Source organism: Nyctibius grandis, chromosome 29, assembly GCF_013368605.1.
Source record: "Nyctibius grandis isolate bNycGra1 chromosome 29, bNycGra1.pri, whole genome shotgun sequence".
Classification (NCBI taxonomy): domain Eukaryota; kingdom Metazoa; phylum Chordata; class Aves; order Nyctibiiformes; family Nyctibiidae; genus Nyctibius; species Nyctibius grandis.
In genome coordinates, this window is record NC_090686.1 from 1,896,476 (window position 1) to 1,912,639 (window position 16,164).

At 56.9% G+C, this 16,164-nt stretch overlaps 2 protein-coding genes across 2 annotated transcripts; one reads left to right on the plus strand and one right to left on the minus strand.

The window, feature by feature from the left end:
* Nucleotides 1-3,953: 3,953 nt before the first annotated feature.
* LOC137674449 (PHD finger protein 7-like) lies at nucleotides 3,954-6,714 on the plus strand. The gene is given in 10 exon segments (XM_068419798.1): nucleotides 3,954-3,963; nucleotides 4,296-4,387; nucleotides 4,477-4,578; nucleotides 4,859-4,983; nucleotides 5,069-5,236; nucleotides 5,238-5,285; nucleotides 5,287-5,424; nucleotides 5,644-5,757; nucleotides 5,910-6,028; nucleotides 6,212-6,714. Coding segments are annotated over 10 exon segments (1,419 nt in total).
* Nucleotides 6,715-11,609: 4,895 nt separating this feature from the next.
* Nucleotides 11,610-14,488, minus strand: LOC137674450 (PHD finger protein 7-like). The gene is made up of 8 exons (XM_068419799.1): nucleotides 14,446-14,488; nucleotides 14,023-14,114; nucleotides 13,844-13,933; nucleotides 13,439-13,584; nucleotides 12,942-13,211; nucleotides 12,608-12,721; nucleotides 12,337-12,455; nucleotides 11,610-12,160 (listed from the first exon to the last, which is right to left on the minus strand). The coding sequence occupies exons 1-8, from the start codon at nucleotides 14,486-14,488 to the stop codon at nucleotides 11,610-11,612; spliced, it is 1,425 nt and encodes a 474-aa protein (XP_068275900.1).
* Between the last annotated feature and the right edge of the window lie 1,676 nt (nucleotides 14,489-16,164).

Sequence of the window (16,164 nt, forward strand, 5' to 3'; positions counted from 1 at the left end):
CCAACTGAAGGCTTCCTTCTTGCAGTGCAAGCCAAGGCATCCTTTGTACTAGAGACTGCAAACACCTGGTAAGGAATTTACTCCCAGAGTTCAGGAGAGTCAGGGCAGTACCTGTTACTGAGGGCTTGAGTCCTGTCAGATGCCCTTTAGAGCAAAAAATCCACCTGTGCTCTACAGGAGGGTAACAAGGGGCCTGGGAAGCGTCAGCCATCCAAAAGGATTTCCCTCCTGTTGGAGACCAGCAAGTACCTTTCTAGTGCAGGAAGGAGAAAAGATCTGGCTGCAGAGCGACTGCTGAACAGCTCTGTGTAAGCTGGCGGAGAGCTAGAAGGCTGAATCAAAGAATAACGGTGACCAAAGCGCGAAGGAGATCCCGTGGGGTGGCTGTCCAGATTTGAACAACCCTCTGCTCTTCAGGCAAACCACAGGTGGTCTTACGGTGTGTGCATTAAGTGCCTTCCTGATAGGCCTTCGTGCAGCATGAAAGTTGGATCAGGAAAGTGGGGAGCAGCTGTCCTCTCTGAGGAAGGCAGGGGGACCTGGGAGACCTGATGGGCTTTTCTGCCGATTAAGAGGCAGTGAGGAAGGAAAGGAGCTCTAGAGGCTCCAAAAGAGAGCTAAGCATAAAATTGATGGATGACCCCATGTAGTTCAAAGTTAAGATGACTAAGGGGGAGATGGTTCACATAGATATGTACAGGGCAGGTGACCATACCCCTGAAGAATCCTATGAAAGAGTTCTCCTTTTTTGTTGTGAAATGGATACAGCTCATGGTTGAACTTTGACAGAGAGAACCAGCATAACCAAAATTCATTGTCCCAATGTTATTGATTGTCTAACATTCAATTCCAGATGCTGTGTGGTCGTACATTAGCTTTCAAGTAAAGAGAATATTTGTTAATGTGACCTACAAATAATTGCCTCGATACCACCCGCTACAACGAGCCTAGCTATCACACGTCCACCGGTGAGGGAGAAATTGATCCCACAAATTTCTGAAATTGGACTATGCATGATAAAAAATACAGGTCAGCAATGAGTGTTGTTCAATCCACTGTGATCTCTTAAACAGGTAGAGCTATTGATGCAGATCAGTATCTCTACGATCAAACCAACCTGTTCCCCCTTCCTGGGTACGTCCTTTGCAGGATGGTTAGCATGGTTACATGGACAAACCCTTGTCTCCCCAAGACAAACACAGAGAGACGTGACCGGTATCCTAGTCTTAGGAATATCCTTGTGAATAAACTAAGCACAACAACAAGAGACCTAAACAAATTAGAGCGCCCATTATGGTCCTCTCTGTCAGCATTAGGAACATGTCCATGGCTCTTGTCCAATATATTGCCTCAGTAATAAAGAATTAAAGAAAGGGACCACCAATTGATTATGAATGCGCTTGAGGTAGCCCAAGATAACATTTCGCTGGCCCTCAGTTGCATCCAAGCACAACTGTGGATGCAATCTACAGTAGCTGCAAGCATAAGAGAAGGGCAAGGGGGTATCTTACCCCCCAAAATTCAGACAACAATTTGGGAAAATGCAACTGACTTTGAGAGAGAATTCCAATCGTGATGGTATCCCGTCAAATTCACTTATAACCCCATCAATAATAAGCCCACAGCTCTTGTCTTAACAATACGCAATGCATCAGTATACACCATATACCAAATCATTGCGTTAGGATTAAATCACAATGGAACTGTACTCTATCCCCTAGAACACAGAGTATGGGCCCAACAGAACAGTAACAAATGGCGGACTGTCGCTGTTGATGCATGGGCCGTACAAGAAGAACAGGGATTTGCAAAAGTTACACCATCAAAGCTCAAGACATTTGTCTTGACACTGAACAAAATGTTTGTCATTTTGAAATACATTCAAAGAAACCCCTGAAACTGTACTTGTATATATTCGAAACGGAAGTGTTTGTGTGAGAACTCTTTGCAATCTTATATTGATAGATGACACTGTTGTAGAGACAAATAATCACTCAAATGTTTGTGTCTGTAACTTTACTAACATTGTAGAATGCGATTTTAATTATTCAGCTCCCGTAATGTCTTAGAAATTGCTACAGTCCAATTAGACCTTAGCTGAGGGTTTATTACTTATCCCCATCAGAATGAATCTTGCATTGGTAAGAAAACTACTAAAACACGAAGACTTGTATCAGCTGCTAGAACATGTCCAAAACAATGGGCAAAAAACCTTAATCACCATTCGTCACAAGTGAAGAAGGATGGAGAACACCGACGGTGGGAAACTCTCTTTGGGTGGTCGCCAACAGCTACAGGAATCTATAATCATGTGTTCCACCCAGCAGTGATCTTGTTAGTTCTGATTATATTGTGCCTCTTACTTGTAATAGCGTTGTATGTGAGACTACGGGTAGTGGTTAAACGCCTTCAAAGACTTCATGAGTTCTTTTTGACGTGTTAGCAGGAATGCTTAACAAAAAGGGAGGACTGTTGTAGAATAAGTTCAGTTAATTGAATTCTTTTAACTGTATTCTGTTGTCTGAATAGTCTTGCTTAGCACTGGTAGTTAAAAGTTGCTGAAGACCTGGGCTGCAACTGTTGAGAACTATTCAGCCTGTCTTGAACTGTTCCTTGCATACCAGAGGAAGGCCCTGGGACCAGTGCAAAGTGGAAGGAGGCTACAGCTGTCAGCAGAAGCTGTAGTTACTGCCGATAACAAGTGTCAAGGCCCGCCTGGAGACCAAGAATCCAATAAGTAAAAAAAGGACCCCAGACCATTAACTACCATTGGACCAACAGGCATGTGCAGGGCGCATGAACAGTGTGTGAAGAGCGGGTGCATGGCTTGTAAGGGCGAAAAGGCCCAGGGATTTCTTTGTTCTAGATCCCTCCCTGGAGGCACCCAGCTCGAGCTGCTCCTATGGCTTAAGATCAAAGAGTCCAACCGTTAACCTAACACGACCAAGGCCACCGCTGAAGCATTCCCGAAGCACCACGTCTACATGTCTTTTTCCCCCAGGGATGGTGAGTGCACCACTTCCCTGGGCAGCCTGCTCCAGTGCTTCACAACCCCCGGCCCATGGATCCAGCCTGTCCAGATCCCTCTGTAGAGCCTTTACACCCTCAAACAAATCAACACTCCCACCCGCCGCCTCCAAAGCTGCCCCACAGCCACTCGCAGTTTCCTCCCCCACCAAGGAAAGGCTCACACTGACTCTGAAAGGCCGTTTATTGCCATGGAAAAAGGCCGTTTCCACCGTCACTCCCCAGCTCATGGTCCCGCTGCTTTTGTTCGGGAGGCAGCACATCACCAAAGCGCTAAGGAGTTCAAGAGAGAGATGTTGGGCCACCTGTGACATCCTGAGGGCCCGTGCTGTGCCCCGGCCACCCACCGCGTCTGAGGGATGGGATGCGTGAGCCCAGGCCAGGCTCAAAGCACCTTTCGGCCGACAGTGCCACCCTCGACGGCCGCCCCGGGGGCCCTGGCATTTGGCTCTGCACTGGCTGCAGGAGCAGCCGCCCCGGCTACGTGGGTGCCGAGGGCTCGGGCCCCCGCCCCGGCACTTCACACCCACCCGGTGATGCGGTGGCCGTGTCACAGTGGGCGGCAGGTGGCCAAGGGCGTCCCTGCCCATATTTGGCCAGCGGTGCTGATGTCACAGTGATGTCATTGTGACGCGCGAGGCCAAGCCTATAAAAGGGGCGCTGGGCTCCGGCCGTGCGTCACTGCGACCTGGTGAGGTGAGGAGAGGGCAGGGGAGGGACAGGGCTTGCGCAGGGCTGCCGAGGCAGGAGGGGGGCCCCACAGCTCGGGGCTCTGGGCCTGTGCTGCAAGCTCACCTGCGTCCCGCTTCTCCCTCAGGGTCAGCAGAGGAGCATTTGGAGGAGACACGCCAGCGCTGCTGGGACAGGGACTCTCCAAACGCTCACCGTTGATGTGCGCCATGTCTTCGAGGAAGCGAAAGGCCTCGATGGAGCCGGGTGAGAGCAAAGCATCCCTCCCGCAGCCTGGCAGAGGGGGTGTCGGGGCAGTCAACGTGGGGCCGAGAGCAGTGGCAGGGGGAGGCAGGAGCTCCCCGGCCGCCCCCGGGGCAGGGCCCCTCCTTTCCTCAGCAGGCGGGGCCCAGGCTGGGCAGTGGGCACTGCTGGGACACCCGTGCCTGCAAGGGCCCCTTCCTCTCCAAGGCCTCCAGCCCTGCCCCTCAGCCAGCGAGGCAGGGGCAGAGCAGGCCCCTGGGGGCAATCCCTCAGGGACGCTTCCCCCGGCCCCGCAGAGGTGCTCATCCAGGTGCCATTTGCTATCTCCCCTCCAGCATGCCGGCTGTGCCACCGGGCAGAGGCTGACCCGGATATCTGCGGGCGCAAACTGGAGAAACAAGGGATCCATGTCCACGAGTTTTGCCTGGTGAGTTACCCCAGGGCTCCCTCCAGCTTTCCGACAGGCAGTCCCTGCCACACTCTCCTCATCAGCTCCTTGTTTTTTCTCTTCTGCAGCTTTTTGGCAGCAAGCGTTTTCAGCAACGGGTCGGGAAAGTAGGACTTATGGGATTTCTCTGTGAGGATGTTAGAGACACGGTCAAGCAGGCAGCACGGAAGGTGAGGACCTGACAAGAACAGGGAGCTTTGTGCCAGGAGAGGTTTGTGGGAGCTTAGCCCAGAGCCCAAGAAAGAAATCCCAGCCCTTCCAACCAGCTATGGGACACAAGTCTTGCTCCCAGCAGCTCCCCAGAGGCTCCAGCACAGGAGCCTCGTCCGCCAGGCGGCTCTGCGGGCTGTGACCCAGCAGCGGCCACATCCTGCGCCCTGCCCGGAGGTGTGGGGCTGGCTGCGGAGGCCCTGAGGCTGCCGCTGATGGGGGCTGCTCTGCTCTTTCCAGCAATGCTTCGTCTGTGGCAATCGCACGGCCACCATCACCTGCTGCGAGATGGGCTGTGACTGCAGATTCCATCTGCCCTGTGCCGTGGAGGGTGAATGCGTCACCCAGTTCTTTCCTCCATACAGGTACCTCCTCTCCCCTCCTCTCCGCCACCGGGGACTTCTCAACGAGCACTTCTCACCTCACCCATCCCTTCCCTCTTCCCCCCAGGTCCTTCTGCTGGGAGCACCGCCCCGAGCAGGCAGTGGAGGCGGCTCCGGAGAAGGACACCAAGTGCCCCATCTGCCTGGACCCTGTGGAGGACAGAAAGTCCTACAGCACCATGGTGTGCCCAGCATGCAAACACGCCTGGTTCCACAGGGGCTGCATCCAGGTAGGAGCCGCTCCCTCGCCCCTGGGGCACGGCAGGCGCTCAGCACCACCGGGGCCTCCCTCATGCTCCTTGTGTTTCTCCTGCAGGGACAGGCTATGTGTGCTGGCATTTTGTCCTTCGAGTGCCCGGTCTGTAAAGAGAGCAATGTTTTTCTCTCAGAAATGCTCACCATGGGGATCCGAGTCCCCTTCAGGTTGGTGTCCTTCTGCCCAGCTCACAAGACAGGAGGGTGCAAGTGCTGTGCCGTGCCGTGCCGGGGCCTGCCCCAGCAGACCTGGCCCTCTGCTCTCCCGTGAGTCTGGGCTTCAGCTTCACGGAGGAGTTGGAAAGGGCAGGGGGGAAGAGCAGGGACGCCCTGCACCTGCCTTGTGCCGAGGCAGCAGGGGCTCATCAATTTTCCTTTCTCCATCAGTCTGCCATCTTGGGAGAACAGCAACGCATATGCAGAGCTGGATGAGAGGCACAGGCACTGCAATGCCAGGGAGTGCCTGTGTCCAGGAGGCAGGGAGCACGCAGAGGAAGAGGGGTGAGTTGCCGCAGCTGCACCCCGGGGCTCTGCACGGGATCTCCGTCCCGCCAAGGGCTCAAGGCGGAAGGACTGAGAACAAGAGCTCTGCCGGACAATCCCGTGCTGCCGTCACTTGGTCCTCACAGCCATGAACCCGTTTGCTTCCCCAGGTGCTGGCAACTGCTCCTGTGCTGCTCCTGCGCTGCCGAGGGCACCCACAGACGCTGCTCCAGCTTGGGGAACGGCACGGCCAGCTGGGAGTGCGACAGCTGTGCTGGCCTGGGCACCGGTAAGAGGCAAAGCAGCCGGGTGGCCGTGGGCTGGGGCTGGGGGCCAGGCAAGGCCTGGCAGCGGGTGCCCAGGGTGGGCTGGGCACATCCTCTCTGCTCCAGGGGGCCTGGGGGCACCGCTCTGGCCTATCCTGCCGCGGGCCTGGGGGCCGTGCCCTTGACCTTCCTGCTTCCCCTTACAGCCTCCACTGCCGGCTCGGAGCTCGCTGGTCCCAGCACCGCCAGCCAGGCAGGATTGGGGCAGTCTGTCGGATCTCCGGCACCAGAGGCCAGCAGCCCCAGCATTGCCAGACAGGTGCTATCGGGGTCCTCCTTTGCCTCCCCAGCATCGGAGACAAATAGCCCCAGCACGGGCAGCCAGGCAGCATTAGGGCCGTCCCACAGCTCTCTGGCACCGGAGGCCAGCGTCCCTGGCAATGCGAAAGCAGGGCCATCCCACGGCTCCCTGGATTTTGAGGGCAGCAGCAGCTCCAGCTCACCTGGGCCCGACCGCAAGAGAAAACGCTCCCGCTTGCAACGTCGGGCCCAGACTCCATCCAGGCCACCCAGAAGGCGCCGTGAGAGCAGCAGCTCCAGCTCACCTGAGCCCGTGCAGATGCGAGACCGCTCCCGCGGATGCTGCCATGGGACCAGCCGTGCGCCGTCCCCGAGTGCTGGCCCTCATCCCCCTCCACCGGCACAATAAAGTTGGCCGTTGATCTCTGCACTGGGAGATTCCACGCTCATTTGTCGGCTTCCTCCTCCTCCTCCTCCTCCTCCTCCTGTCCCTTTCTCGAGGGGCAGCGTTAGGGGCTGGGCCCAGAGGATTGTCCTCACCCCGGGGGTTGGCAGCACCTTCCCCACACCTCCCTCCTTGACGGCTGGCCTTGGCCGGCTGCCCAGCGTCATGGCCGTGTGCTTCGGGCCTTGCTGGCCCCACAGCCTGCTCAGTTTCCCCGGGGGAAGTTCACAGCCACCCCGGGACCGGGGGTCTCTGCCCCAGACCCCGGGAGGGTGGCCCGGCACGGCCCAGTTGGCACCACCGCCCGTCTCCCGACAACGTGGGCTGTGCTCACCCACCCGGCCTGGCCCTCGCCGCTCGCCCCCCAAAAATCACGTGCCCCGGCCCCTGCCACTTCTGACACGCTTCAGCTCTGTTTCCTTCTGGATGAGGCTATACTCAATGTCCTGTCCTCGCTGCCTCCCTTAGTGAGAATTGTGGCAAAGCTACTTTAAAAGTTCCGTTTGGCGTCACTTCTCTGTTTGTGCCGTGAAGATGTCTGTAGATTGTGTCCGTACGGTAGCCAAAGGGCATTGCCCGTTCCCCAGTTCCTGTTCCCCAACACAATTGCTGCTGTACCAACTGAAGGCTTCCTTCTTGCAGTGCAAGCCAAGGCATCCTTTGTACTAGAGACTGCAAACACCTGGTAAGGAATTTACTCCCAGAGTTCAGGAGAGTCAGGGCAGTACCTGTTACTGAGGGCTTGAGTCCTGTCAGATGCCCTTTAGAGCAAAAAATCCACCTGTGCTCTACAGGAGGGTAACAAGGGGCCTGGGAAGCATCAGCCATCCAAAAGGATTTCCCTCCTGTTGGAGACCAGCAAGTACCTTTCTAGTGCAGGAAGGAGAAAAGATCTGGCTGCAGAGCGACTGCTGAACAGCTCTGTGGAAGCTGGCGGAGAGCTAGAAGGCTGAATCAAAGAATAACGGTGTCCAAAGCGCGAAGGAGATCCCGTGGGGTGGCTGTCCAGATTTGAACGACCCTCTGCTCTTCAGGCAAACCACAGGTGGTCTTACGGTGTGTGCATTAAGTGCCTTCCTGATAGGCCTTCGTGCAGCATGAAAGTTGGATCAGGAAAGTGGGGAGCAGCTGTCCTCTCTGAGGAAGGCAGGGGGACCTGGGAGACCTGATGGGCTTTTCTGCTGATGAAAAGGCAGTGAGGAAGGAAAGGAGCTCTATCATTTCATTGTCACTATACCCAAGATGGCCTCCAACCACCACATCACCCACAAGTCCTAAACAGTGGTTTGACAATGGTTTGGCAATGCTTTAAACGTCAATTTAGACGATGATTTAGACAGTGGTTACACACTCTACTACTTACTATACTTCTAATAATTATTCTATAGCTGGATATATAAACGTTGCTAGCATACAATATAATTTTAGGCCTAATTGAAAATGTTGCTTACCTCATATAGATATCAGATGCTGGGTCAGGGGTCTCTAGACCTCGAGGTATAACCTTGAGAGGTGTTTCTGCTCAAGGGTGTGATTACCGCCGTGCTGCCCACTGCCGCCATACAGGAAAGCTCAGTGTAGGGGGCTACAGATATTTATAGCATCAAGTGATTTTCTTGTAGTCAAACCCATCTTTGGTGTACGTGCAAGTGTGCAGCCGTAGCAGTTTTAGTTTTGTGTAGACCCAGCTCAGGCTGGCGCTGTTAGCTCCTGATAAGACATGGCCTAGTCTCCTCAGCTCCTGAAAAGATACAGGTTAGCAAAATTCCCAAGGTTTGTGCAGCAGGGCTGATTTCAGCCTACTTGTGCATGATGCCTGAACCAAAGTACTGCTCATCCAGTCAGAGCGGGTGCACCCATCCCCCTTGCAGCTTCAGTAGTGGACTCAGTGGTGCTTGATGAGGAAACGTCCCTGCTGCCTGGGCGCTCACCTGAGCCCACAGCCTGGACTGCCTTCCTCTGGGGTCTCCTCTTGCCTCTGGATCGAAGCTTGTACTGCTGCACCATTGCCAAAGACCCCCAGGGAGTGATGAGGGCAGTTTCTCAACCACGTGAAAGGCCAGGACCCTGGGAAGCCGCCTGTCACAGCCATGGGAACGACTCTCGCCATCCAAAGGAAGCTCGAGTTCTCTGAACTCCTCAGCCGTTAGCAAACATCCTCGAGGCTGTCTCAGACAGCAGCCACCAGGGCCAGTGAGGCCTGAAGCACATGGCCATGGTGCTGGGCAGCTGTCCAAGGCCAGTCGGCAAGGGGGGAGGTCTGGGGAAGATGTTACCAAGCCCTTGGAAGAAGACAACCCTCTGGGCCCAGCCCCTAACGCTGCCCCTCGAGAAAGGGAGAAGAGGAGGAGGAAGCCAACAAATGAGCGTGGAATCTCCCAGTGCAGACACCAACAGTCAACTTTATTGTGCCGGTGGAGGGGGATGAGGGCCATCAATTGGGGACAGCTCACGGCTGGTCCCACGGCAGCGTCCGGGACGGCTGTAGGGAGTTTGGGCCCAACGTCGCAAGCGGGAGCGGTCTCGCATCCACATGGGCCCAGGAGAGCTGGAGCAGCTGCTGCTCCCGAGTGCTGGGGAGTCGCGGGAGGACCCTGATGGCAGCTGGCTGTTGGTGCTGGAGCTGCTGCTCTCGGGTGCCAGGGAGCTGTGGGATGGCCCCAGTGCCGCCTGGCTGGGGGTGCTGCTCTCAGCACTTGGTGCTGGCGCACGGCTCCTTGCACGGCGTCTTCTGGGCCGGCTGTAGGGCGTTTGGGCCTGATGTTGCATGCGGGAGTGGTCTCACACGCAGTCGGGCCCAGGTGGGCTGGAGCGGCTGCTGCCCTCAAGCACTGGGGTGCCGTGGGATGGGCTGAATCCTGACCCTCTGCTGGTCCTGGGACTGCTGGTCTCCGCTGACAGAAATACGACAGACTGCCCCAATCCTGCCTGGCTGCCGGTGCGGGGGCTGCTGGTCTCGGGTGCCTGGGAGCTGCAGGAGGATCCTGATCCTGCCTGGCTGGCACCACTGAGTCCACTATTGAGACGGTGTCTCAGGTACAATCAGAGTAGGAAAAAAGGAATGTGAAATCCAGGACTGGAGAATCCAGGTCTGAAATGCAATTCAGGACCAAGACAGAAATCTGAAAGCCCCAGCAGCTCTGCTACAATACTAGCTGGCTGACGCTGCTGAGAGTGACTAGAGGCTTCCCAGGCTGCCTCCTTCAGCTCCTGCTTCTAGAGTGTCCTCAGCCATCCTCTTCTGCCAGCCTTCTTCCAAGCCAAAGCGTGGTGCTCAGGGTTTCCTTCTCGCCAGCCTTCCTGAGATTTCGCTCTGCCTGCCGACGCCAGGGCATTACGGAGCTCCCTCAGCTGGATGCCCACAGAGGTGACCGGTGCCAGGGAACAAGCCCCTGGGTTCCCAGCGAGGCTGTGCATGACCACAGCTCTTTGGCCAGCTCCATTCGAGCTCTGTTGCTCAGTAGTGCCGTGGAGCTCACGTCGCAATCGCCCTGAAGAGCACTGCCTGTTCTGGCCGGTCTAGATCTCACGTCTTCCCAGTCACAGCAGTCAAGAACAGAAGGACAAAGTGCTGCCGCCGAGCTCTCTTTTGGAGCCTCTAGAGCTCCTTTCCTTCCTCACTGCCTCTTAATCGGCAGAAAAGCCCATCGGGTCTCCAAGGTCCCCCTGCCTTCCTCAGAGAGGACAGCTGCTCCCCACTTTCCTGATCCAACTTTCATGCTGCACGAAGGCCTATCAGGAAGGCACTTAATGCACACACCGTAAGACCACCTGTGGTTTGCCTGAAGAGCAGAGGGTTGTTCAAATCTGGACAGCCACCCCACGGGATCTCCTTCGCGCTTTGGTCACCGTTATTCTTTGATTCAGCCTTCTAGCTCTCCGCCAGCTTCCACAGAGCTGTTCAGCAGTCGCTCTGCAGCCAGATCTTTTCTCCTTCCTGCACTAGAAAGGTACTTGCTGGTCTCCAACAGGAGGGAAATCCTTTTGGATGGCTGACACTTCCCAGGCCCCTTGTTACCCTCCTGTAGAGCACAGGTGGATTTTTTGCTCTAAAGGGCATCTGACAGGACTCAAGCCCTCAGTAACAGGTACTGCCCTGACTCTCCTGAACTCTGGGAGTAAATTCCTTACCAGGTGTTTGCAGTCTCTAGTACAAAGGATGCCTTGGCTTGCACTGCAAGAAGGAAGCCTTCAGTTGGTACAGCAGCAGTTGTGTTGGGGAACAGGAACTGGGGAACGGGCAATGCCCTTTGGCTACCGTACGGACACAATCTACAGACATCTTCACGGCACAAATAGAGAAGTGACGCCAAACGGAACTTTTAAAGTAGCTTTGCCACTTTGCCACAATTCTCACTAAGGGAGGCAGCGAGGACAGGACATTGAGTATAGCCTCATCCAGAAGGAAACAGAGCTGAAGCGTGTCAGAAGTGGCAGGGGCCGGGGCACGTGATTTTGGGGGGCGAGCGGCGAGGGCCAGGCCGGGTGGGTGAGCACAGCCCACGTTGTCGGGAGACGGGCGGTGGTGCCAACTGGGCCGTGCCGGGCCACCCTCCCGGGGTCTGGGGCAGAGACCCCCGGTCCCGGGGTGGGTGTGAACTTCCCCCGGGGAAACTGAGCAGGCTGTGGGGCCAGCAAGGCCCGAAGCACACGGCCATGATGCTGGGCAGCCGGCCAAGGCTAGCCGTCAAGGAAGGAGGTGTGGGGAAGGTGCTGCCAACCCCCGGGGTGAGGACAATCCTCTGGGCCCAGCCCCTAACGCTGCCCCTCGAGAAAGGGACAGGAGGAGGAGGAGGAGGAGGAGGAGGAAGCCAACAAATGAGCGTGGAATCTCCCAGTGCAGAGATCAACGGCCAACTTTATTGTGCCGGTGGAGGGGGATGAGGGCCAGCACTCGGGGACGGCGCACGGCTGGTCCCATGGCAGCATCCGCGGGAGCGGTCTCGCATCTGCACGGGCCCGGATGAGCTGGAGCTGCTGCTCTCACGGCGCCTTCTGGGTGGCCTGGATGGAGTCTGGGCCCGATGTTGCAAGCGGGAGCATTTTTGCTTGTGGTCGGGCCCAGGTGAGCTGGAGCTGCTGCTCTCATGGTGCCTTTTGGGTGGCCTGGACGGAGTCTGGGCCCGACGTTGCAAGCGGGAGCGTTTTCGCTTGTGGTCGGGCCCAGGTGAGCTGGAGCTGCTGCTCTCATGGCACTTTTTGGGTGGCCTGGAGGGAGTTTGGTCCAGCACCTGTCTGGCAATGCTGGGGCTGCTGGCCTCTGGTGCCGGAGATCCGACAGACTGCCCCAATCCTGACTGGCTGCTGGTGCGGGGGCTGCTGGTCTCGGGTGCCTGGGAGCTGCAGGAGGATCCTGATCCTGCCTGGCTGGCGGTGCTGGGGCCAGCGAGCTCCGAGCCGGCAGTGGAGGCTGTAAGGGGAAGCAGGAAGGTCAAGGGCACGGCCCCCAGGCCCGCGGCAGGATAGGCCAGAGCGGTGCCCCCAGCCCTCCTGGAGCAGAGAGGAAGTGCCCAGCCTACCCTGGGCACCGCTGCCAGGCCTTGCCTGGCCCCCAGCCCACGGCCACCCGGCTGCTTTGCCTCTTACCGGTGCCCAGGCCAGCACAGCTGTCGCACTCCCAGCTGGCCGTGCCGTTCCCCAAGCTGGAGCAGCGTCTGTGGGTGCCCTCGGCAGCGCAGGAGCAGCACAGGAGCAGTTGCCAGCACCTGGGGAAACAAACGGGTTCATGGCTGTGAGGACCAAGTGATGGCAGCACGGGATTGTCCGGCAGAGCTCTTGTTCTCAGTCCTTCCGCCTTGAGCCCTTGGCGGGACGGAGATCCCGTGCAGAGCCCCGGGGTGCAGCTGCGGCAACTCACCCCTCTTCCTCTGCGTGCTCCCTGCCTCCTGGACACAGGCACTCCCTGGCATTGCAGTGCCTGTGCCTCTCATCCAGCTCTGCATATGCGTTGCTGTTCTCCCAAGATGGCAGACTGATGGAGAAAGGAAAATTGATGAGCCCCTGCTGCCTCGGCACAAGGCAGGTGCAGGGCGTCCCTGCTCTTCCCCCCTGCCCTTTCCAACTCCTCCGTGAAGCTGAAGCCCAGACTCACGGGAGAGCAGAGGGCCAGGTCTGCTGGGGCAGGCCCCGGCACGGCACGGCACAGCACTTGCACCCTCCTGTCTTGTGAGCTGCAAAGAAAAAAAACCAACCTCCTGGGGATTCGGATCCCCATGGTGAGCATTTCCATCAGAAATCGATATTCATTTTGACAATGCGGGCAGCGGAACCCTAAGAATCCAGTGTGCATAGCCTGATTCTGGATGCAGCCCCTGTGGAACCAGGCGTGTTTGCACGCTGGGCACACCATGGTGCTGTAGGACTTTCTGTCCTCCACAGGGTCCAGGCAGATGGGGCACTTGGTGTCCTTCTCTGGAGCCACCTCCACTGCCTGCTCGGGGCGGTGCTCCCAGCAGAAGGACCTGGGGGGAAGAGGGAAGGGATGAGAGACATGAGAATTGCTGGGTCTTTCCTCAGAGGCGGTGAGGATGGGAGAGGGGGTGTGAAGGTGCCCCAGGCCTTGCCCAGCTCTGGCTCTGCCTGTGACCGGCTGCTGGTAAGTGTTACTATGGGTTCATTTCTTGGCTGATACTGGCAGAAAGGCGACTGAAGGTGAGGAGCCACCCCTGCGAGGCCCATCTGCCATTACCTGTAGAGCCCAAAGAACTGGGTGACGCATTCACCCTCCACAGCACAGGGCAGATGGAAGCTGCGGTCACAGCCCGTCTCCCGGCAGGTGATTGTGGCCCTGCTCTCGCCACAGACGAAGCATCGCTGGAAAGAGCAGAGCAGCCCCCATCAGCGGCAGCCTCAGGGCCTCCGCAGCCAGCCCCACACCTCCAGGCAGGGCGCAGGATGTGGCCGCTGCTGGGTCACAGCTCGCAGAGCTGCCTGGCGGACAAGGCTCCTGTGCCGGAGCCTCTGGGGAGCTGCTGGGAGCAAGACTTGTGTCCCAGAGCTGGTTGGAAGGGCTGGGATTTCTTTCTTGGGCTCTGGGCTAAGCTCCCACAAACCTCTCCTGGCACAAAGCTCCCTGTTCTTGTCAGGTCCTCACCTTCCGTGCTGCCTGCCGGATTGTGCGTCTAATAACCTCAAGGTCAACCCCATTCCTGCTCAATTGCTGAGAAATCCCATTGGCAAAAAACTGCAGAAGAGAAAAGCCGAGGAGCTGGTGAGGTGAGTGTGGCAGGGACTGCCTGTCGGAAAGCTGGAGGGAGCCCCGGGGTAACTCACCAGGCAAAACTCGTGGGCATAGAGCCCTCGGTTCTCCAGTTTGCGCCCGCAGATATCCGGGTCAGGGTTTGCCCAGCGGCACAGCATGCATGCTGGAGGGGAGAGAGCAAATGGCACCTGGATGAGCACCTCTGCGGGGCCGGGGGAAGCGTCCCTGAGGGATTGCCCCCAGGGGCCTGCTCTGCCCCTGCCTCGCTGGCTGAGGGGCAGGGCTGGAGGCCTTGGAGAGGAAGGGGCCCTTGCAGGCACGGGTGTCCCAGCAGTGCCCACTGCCCAGCCTGGGCCCCGCCTGCTGAGGAAAGGAGGGGCCCTGCCCTGGGGCGGCCGGGGAGCTCCTGCCTCCCCCTGCCACCGCTCTCGGCCCCACGCTGACTGCCCCAACACCCCCTCTGCCAGGCTGCGGGAGGGATGCTTTGCTCTCACCCGGCTCCATCGAGTCAGAGTCCTCCTGCTCACTTGAAAACATGGCGCACATCAACGGTGAGTGTTTGGAGAGTCCCTGTCCCAGCAGCGCTGGCGTGTCTCCTCCAAATGCTCCTCTGCTGACCCTGAGGGAGAAGCGGGACGCGGGTGAGCTTGCAGCACAGGCCCAGAGCCCCGAGGTGTGGGGCCCCCCTCCTGCCTCGGCAGCCCCGCGCAAGCCCTGTCCCTCCCCTGCCCTCTCCTCACCTCACCAGGTCGCAGTGACGCACGGCCGGAGCCCAGCGCCCCTTTTATAGGCTTGGCCCCGCGCATCACAATGGCCACTGTGACATCAGCACCGCTGGCCAAATATGGGCAGGGACGCCCTTGGCCACCTGCCGCCCACTGTGACACGGCCACCGCATCACCGGGTGGGTGTGAAGTGCCGGGGCGGGGGCCCGAGCCCTCGGCACCCACGTAGCCGGGGCGGCTGATGTCACAGCGGCAGCAGCCGTTCCAGCCCACCTGGGCCCAACTGCACGCCAAACGAGATTTCAACAAGAATGTCCCCTACGTCCCCAAGGGATGACAAGCGAAGGAAGCTACTATCGTGAAGAGCTGCCCCAAGGGGACAACCACTTGCAATGACTAGAGGGGGAAGACCCTGTAGACCTTGGGGATTTAGAGGGGCTGGAAATCTTCAATATGTGGAGGATTCATCTGGACCCACAAAGACACATAATGGGCAAAGTGGAAGGTCGTGAAGTTGAATTTCTAGTAGATACCCTATCCCTTTTAAACTTTACCCCAAAAGGATCCGAAACCAAAGATAAAGTCATGATACATGGGGTAACAGGAGGTGGAGAGAGGAGTCTGAGCAAACCTTTACTAGTAACAGTTGGAAATAAGAGCGCTTGGGGAAGGTTCATATTGGCAGAGGGCTCCTCAATGTCCTTATTAGGAAGAGATCTCTTGCAGACCCTAGATGTAGAATTGCATTTGTCACCGGAAGGGATAGACCTAAGAATTATGGAAATGAATGTGATCATCCAAAGCTCAGAAGATGAGACGAAAATACCGGAAATGTTACAAACTGTGCTCACAAAACTGCGGAGCAAAACAAGCACTGATGTGGGACTGCTGGTTTCGGCTTGACCTGTAAATATAAAAACAAGGTGAGGAACCCCACTGTCTGTGAAACAGTATCCTATTCCCCAAGAAGCTGAGAAGAGCGTTCAAAAGGAGATAGATCTGTATTTGGCACAAGGCATTTTGAAAGTATGTGTGTCACTCTATAATACTCCTATACTCCCCATGAAAAAGAGCCGTTTAGATGAGGATGGGGATCCAGAATACCGTTTTGTGCAAGATTTGTGGGCAATTAATCCACATGTAGAAACTCCACACGCGGTGGTACCTGATCTCTCTACCATAATTCTCCAAATACCACATTGGGCAAAATATTTTACTGTAATTGACCTGACTGCTGCTTTTTTTAGTATCCCCTTAAAAGAAGGCAGCCAGCTTTTATTTGCCTTCACATGGAAGGGACAACGATTAACCTGGGCACACGGGTTTGCAGGCTCTCCTACGATTTTTTTGTGAACACTGGGAAATTATTTAAAAGATATAGAATTACCGGGTAAATCAGCTCAAGTACAATATGTGTCTGAGAGAGGTCAGATATTTAGGGTTTATTTTAAGGGAAGGGCAACGAATAGCAGACCCAGAAAAAGTAGA